General features: G+C 46.6%; 1 protein-coding gene across 5 annotated transcripts in view; it reads left to right on the top strand.

Annotated features, from left to right (window-relative positions):
- Positions 1 to 5,409, top strand: part of ABCC5 (ATP binding cassette subfamily C member 5) — a 2,124,586-nt gene extending 2,119,177 nt beyond the window's left edge. For all 5 annotated transcript variants that reach the window (XM_069618835.1, XM_069618837.1, XM_069618836.1 and 2 more), the window contains one exon: positions 4,778 to 5,409. In XM_069618835.1, the coding sequence (XP_069474936.1) occupies positions 4,778 to 4,879 (102 nt within the window). In that variant the 3' untranslated portion in view covers positions 4,880 to 5,409. The remainder of the gene's footprint in view (positions 1 to 4,777) is intronic.
- The last annotated feature ends 591 nt before the right edge of the window (positions 5,410 to 6,000 follow it).

Consider the following 6,000-nt stretch of genomic DNA (forward strand, 5'->3'; position numbering starts at 1 on the left):
AATGGAGCGTACTGAGAAACGCACGCTATTCAAGAACGGTAGATCAATAAAGGAGGCATGCCCAGTGTGCGGACACCCGTAACATGTGATCAAACTTACTTGCAACTTCTTAAGCATGAACAAGCGATCACTGTCGCTTATGCCGCCACTTTCTTTTCCCCCTCCCCCTTTGGCTGACTCACACCCTGACATAGCCCTTTCTATGCTCCACTCTGCTATATCTAATACTCTTGATGTTTTTGCCCTTGTCAAACGCAAGTGCAGGGTGGCTGAGAGGAAATGGCGTGATTCCGGTACATCCTCTGACAAGCTGGCCTGCCGCCTGCTCCAAAGGCAATACCGGCTTGCTGTCCGCACCAAGAAGAGAGCTCCCATCCAAGCCCGCGTCTCTGCGGCATCTAACAACTCGGACACACTCTTTAGAATCTACAAGGAACTGGCCAATCCTGCTGCAGTCTCTACCTCTCCTGTCCCCTCCCAGGCTCTCTGCACAGCTCTGGCTTCTCATTTCATCTCCAAAACTCAGGACATCCTTCCCTCTCTCTCTCTTCCTCTCGCCCTCCTCCCTCTACTCCCTGCTTTTCCTCTGGCCTTTCTTCGGCCACCTCTGCCCTTCCCCTGTTCTCCCCAGACAAGGTTTCTAGAGAAGTCTTATCTATGAAAGTCTTGTCAAAACAGGTTCACCCCTGTTCCTCCAAAACCATCAAGGACCACATTGAGACCCTGGCTCCTGCTCTGGATGACTTCTGCAACCACTTCTTCGCCACTGGAGTCATCCCTTCCCCCGAAGCACTCCCTTGTGCATCCTCTTCTTAAGAAACCCACTGTCGACCCGTTCTGCCCGGCTAACTATCGCCCAATCTCCATCACTCCTTTACTTGCCAAACTCCTGGAAAAGCTGGCCATCTCCCAGCTTAATCTTCACACTGAATCTGTTGGTTGTTTCCATGACCATCAATCTGGCTTCAGAGCTGCCAGAAGCATGGAAACTGCTCTCCTGAACATCCATGAAGACCTGCTATCCAACCTCGACTGCAACACCCCCTTTGTCCTCATCTTACTTGATCTTGCTTCTGCCTTTGACACGGTCAACCATGCCATCCTGCTGAACCGTCTCTGTGAATAAACTGGGTATCACTTATCAGGCCCTGGCTTGGCTGACTTATTTCCTCTCTGATCGACCCTCCCAGACCCAACTTGGGTCCTTCCTCTCCTCTATCTCTACCTGTTGTGTTCCCCAGGGGTCTAACCTCTCTCCCTGGCTGTTCAACCAATACCTGGCACTTCTTGCCCACCGCATTGCCGCTCTCTGCCCCAACTTTCAGTGCTATGCGGATGACACTCAGCTTCCGGCTCCCTTCAGCCACCTCTTCTCCTTCTCTCATTTCAGACTGTCTGTCTGCTATCCAGGAGTGGTGTGCCGCCAATGATCTCTGAATTAATGCCAGTAAGACTGAGATTCTCCTCATCGGCATACCCGCTCCCTCCTTTCCTGTCTCTCTCTGGCCGGCCTCTCTTGACCCTCTTCCTGCTCCCACATGTGAGGCTAAAAACCTCGGGGTCATCTTCGACTACACACTCTCCTTCTCTCCTCACATCTTTGACGTCTCTAAGAAGTCACACTACCAGCTGCAACTCCTCAGAGGTATTCTTCCTTTCCTCTCCTTCCTCCCGTAGCTCACTGTCTCCAGAGCTCTGGTTCTCTCTAGGCTGGACTACTGCAACAGCCTCTTTCTAAATCTGCCTGCCTCAACTCTCTGCCCTCTGCAACTCATCCAGAACAGGACTGTGAGACTTTTCCTTGGCCTCAAGCCCAGGGATCATATCTCTCCAGGACTGAAATCTCTGCACAGGCTCCCAGCGGCTGCTAGGATTAAGTTAAAAACCCTCTGCATTGTCCACAAGGTCTTCTGCGGCCTTAATGCCTTCAACTCTCTCTTCCTAAATATCTTCCTTCTTGAGCTCTACACTCATCCGCCTCCAACTCCCTCAGGGTCAGTCGCTTCTCCAAGCAACGGGATGGTGGTAGATCTCTTTCTTCGGCTGGAGCCTCCACCTGGAACAGCCTCCCTGCCTCTCTGAAAATTGAGGAGGACCATCTCTGGTTCCGGGAAGTACCTCAAGACCTTCCTCTTTGCCTCTGCTTTCTCTCCTCCCCTGCTGAACTTCTGGCTGAATCTGAAACTGCACTGGTCACCTGGCTACCCTCTGTTCTCTGGCCCAGGTCCTCTCACCGCCAGTTGCACAACCTGCACTGCCCCCCTGGCAATCCCTGCACTCTGGGGCAGGTTCTGTATCCCTACAGCCCCCTACCAGCACTTGACACCTGATGCCTGCATTTCCCCTTGCACCTACCGCCAGCGGGCCGCACTTCTTATTTATTGTTCCTATTTATTGTTTCTGTTTATTTACTGTTTATCCTTTGTACTGCACTTCCCCTCCCTCTTCCCCCTCTCTCTTTTCCCTTTCCCCACCTCCCCTGCCCTTGCGCGATCTCAATTTCACGTGGCCTAGTAAGATCGTTGTCTCTGTCTTCCCTCAGTTCCCCTCCTTTGCCTCGTCACGCCTTGAAACACTTGTGTATAGGTGCGTTATAAATGCCATATCATACCTGGTTGCCACACTCTGGTTCCTTATTCCAAGATGGAGGATATCCTTAAAACCGGCAGGCTGCCACCGAACTTGTGCATTTTACTGGCAGCCGGCAATGGCTAATTACCGGGGCATTCCAGTAATTGCCCACTGCCGGGTGCCGGTATTCATTACTACCCATTCCCATTTGATCCCCATAGGGCTAAATGGAAATGGGGATGCCGATAGCCCCGGCACTGTTAAAAACGATTCCGGCGCTACCGGGTAGGTCAGCTCGCGGGTGCCGTTCTGCCCGCCATGTCAGACAGCTAAAAAAGCTGGAGCGCCCAACTCGTGATAGGGACAGCCCTTAAATGCAGCGGTTATACCAATACCACTGCATTTAAGGGCTACAACCCAACTCGTGATGAGGCCCAGAACCATTAGGCATGCACAAATCCCATAACGCTAACTTAATGGTAAAACAAACCCACCACATCATACCCTTATTGAAACGATTATTGAGCAAGCTTAACTTTAAAGAGGAAGAAGCCCCCAGACCTCTAGGGCGTAATGACAGTCTGCAAGAGATTATGTGTTATAACTGAGAGATTAGACGAATGAAGCATGTGATGGCCAAGCTAAATAAGCCAGATTTTGAGAGCTGAGAAACGAGAGGTGGCAAAGCCGAAATAGGCTGTACTGTGAGAGATTGCAAAATCACATGGGAGATTAAAGCAAGGAGCCTGGAGACCAAGACCCAGAAGCTGGCAGAAGCCAAAAGATGATACTTAAGAGAAAAGTACCCATATTCACGTATAAAACGGAAAAGACTCACATTGTCAGAAGGCTCCCCACATTTTATTCCACCATCCATTTAATGTTTTACAGAATTACAGCACTGTCTCTGCCGCAACAGCATCCACAATAGCATCATCCAGCCAACGCACATTTTACCTGAAAGTGAGGGTATGTTCGGATTCCAGTGGTTGCTGCAAAGCTACGAGGCAGAAACAGCAGCTTTGACACAGAAAATGTCCTTGACTGTGGGAGCTACATCTACTGCAACCAAATGACCCAGACAAGGACGGAGGAGGATTCCTATCCAGAAGGCCTCTAGGGCAATAAGGGAAATGTGCACTGGCTTGACTCAGTAAAGAATTACCAGACAACCTTAGGGCAAGAGGTGGAAGGCTACAAGGTCTTTCCTATTTAGCAGTACATCACCAGGTTCAAAGACACTGCAGATTGTGCACCATTGGGGATCTTCGGCCAAGTAAACAAATGTGTGGGGGCTGTTGCAACCATCATGATACCGTGAGTGAATTGACGTTCCTCAGTCCTTTAGCTTTGTTCCCTTTTGAGTGAACTTTGAGTTACTCCTTTATCTTAATACTGTTTTTTAAGAATCCTCCATTTGTGTTATTTGACAACTCCATTATGCATTCCTCTAACCCCTTCCTGCAGAAAACTGATAAAATGGTTGAACTATTATTGTGTGTGTTGTGTTCTATGTGTTAACTGGGCTATTGGGCCTAGCACAGTGACGTTAACATCTGTAAATGCTGACACAGCACTGCTGAGTGGGCATTTACAGATGTTGGGTGGGTCTTGCCTGCTCAAGTCCTACCCTGTCCATGCCTCTGCTTAAAGATGACGTCCTGTTGGCAGTTGTTACGCGTTTATTACTACTACTTTGTGTTGTGTGCAAGGGCTGGGGTGGTGTTTGCTATGCAAAACTGTAAATGACAGCAGTTTAAAAAAAATGTAGCTGAAATAAATACTGTGTTACAATAGCAGAATGACATCTGTGCCAAATTGTGCTGTGGAGGAATGCTTTCTGGGAGATTTGCATTTGTAGGATAAATTACATCCTTGTGTTTTCTGTGATAAATGCACTCTCGCCCATGCCTTCATTTCTCGGCAGTGCAGTTGAGCATCAGTATAATTATTTTGTAAGTCAGGGTACTGTGGGTGGAAGAGTCTGGATAATACCCTCTGTTTCAACAAGGGGCATGTTCACTTAAATTACCCATAAACAATACTTTGTTAATAACCATACTCGTTTAATAACCACATTCAATTGCACAACTAAAAAGATATGTTTTCTACTAGAATTATTTGAATATATAGCTTAAAACAAAACTAATTGAAACATGTTTTTACAAAGCACCATGTGATAGTATCCTCTTCTTTATTACATTAGGTGATGGAATTTGACACTCCTTCTGTGCTGCTGTCTAATGAGAACACGCGCTTCTATGCTATGTTCGCGGCGGTGGAGAACAAGATGACCACTAAGGGCTGAAAATGAAGACAGCTTTGCTATGAGCCCCCACTGAGTGGGGTGTTTCCCATACCCTGCCTGTGGCAGGCATCCCACTATCCCTGTCATGATAAAGTGAACTATTTGCCTCCTCCACCCCTTACGTTTATTTTAGCACAGACATTTCAAGACTATGGCATTTTTTTTAACTGTTTCTGAAGATATTTTGTTTTATTATTGTATACCATATTCATATTTACTAAACTGATAATTGAGGATGTGTTTTGTTAATCAAACACGCTGTAAAAAAAAAATTGCTTTGTTCCCTCCCCGACCTTAAATCTCCCCTGTAACGGGCGCCTGTGCAGCCATGCTGTCTACATTTAGCTATACAGGAATCTGTATATAACTTGATATTTACAGTCAGGGTGTGAGCTTGTTTGTTTTATATTAAAATGAGCACTGAGGTGAGAATTTCAGTGCCTATTTTTTTCTATCATTTGTACAGATTACTGTACTGGACATCTGATTTTGATATATATAAACCTATACAATTTAAAAGATGTACATGATTCATTTGTGTTTGGCTCTTTTTTGGAATTGCTTGAGAAGCAGTTGTGTGGCTACGCTTTTGTGCTTGAAAGAATGGGTGTAAGGCTGAAAATAGGGTGTGTTTATTGTGCGGTCGAGTACCTGTAACAACTAAAGTTTTAATAACTAAAAACCTCAGCCTCAATTGCATTTTGTTGTTTTTGTCTTCGTTGAGGAAATAAAGAAATGAGTTCCCTGGGAACATATGTTACAAAAGTGTTTTCTAAAAGTGGAAGTGGGACTCCTATTTTTAACATTACAGGAGGCATTACCAGACAATGGGCCTCATTACGAGTTTCGCCAAACTCGATTACCATTACTGCCACTTGGTCCCGTGGGGTTGCCATGGTATTACAAGAGGCAGTAACTCCCCATTTTTAGAGTTCATAGGACACCAAGGGGATTTTTGGCAGATTAACCGCCGGCAGAGTTACTGTGTGGTAAACCTGCTGATTTTTGGTGGTTTACCTCGAGCAACAAGCGGGGCAGGAGGTTGACTGCCATTTTTCCCCCCAAAAATGGCAGATTTAGGCACAGTAATTCCACCAATATTATAATTTGGCAGTGCAGGA

This window comes from Ambystoma mexicanum, chromosome 10, assembly GCF_040938575.1.
Source record: "Ambystoma mexicanum isolate Mex_15411 chromosome 10, UKY_AmexF1_1, whole genome shotgun sequence".
Classification (NCBI taxonomy): Eukaryota; Metazoa; Chordata; class Amphibia; order Caudata; family Ambystomatidae; genus Ambystoma; species Ambystoma mexicanum.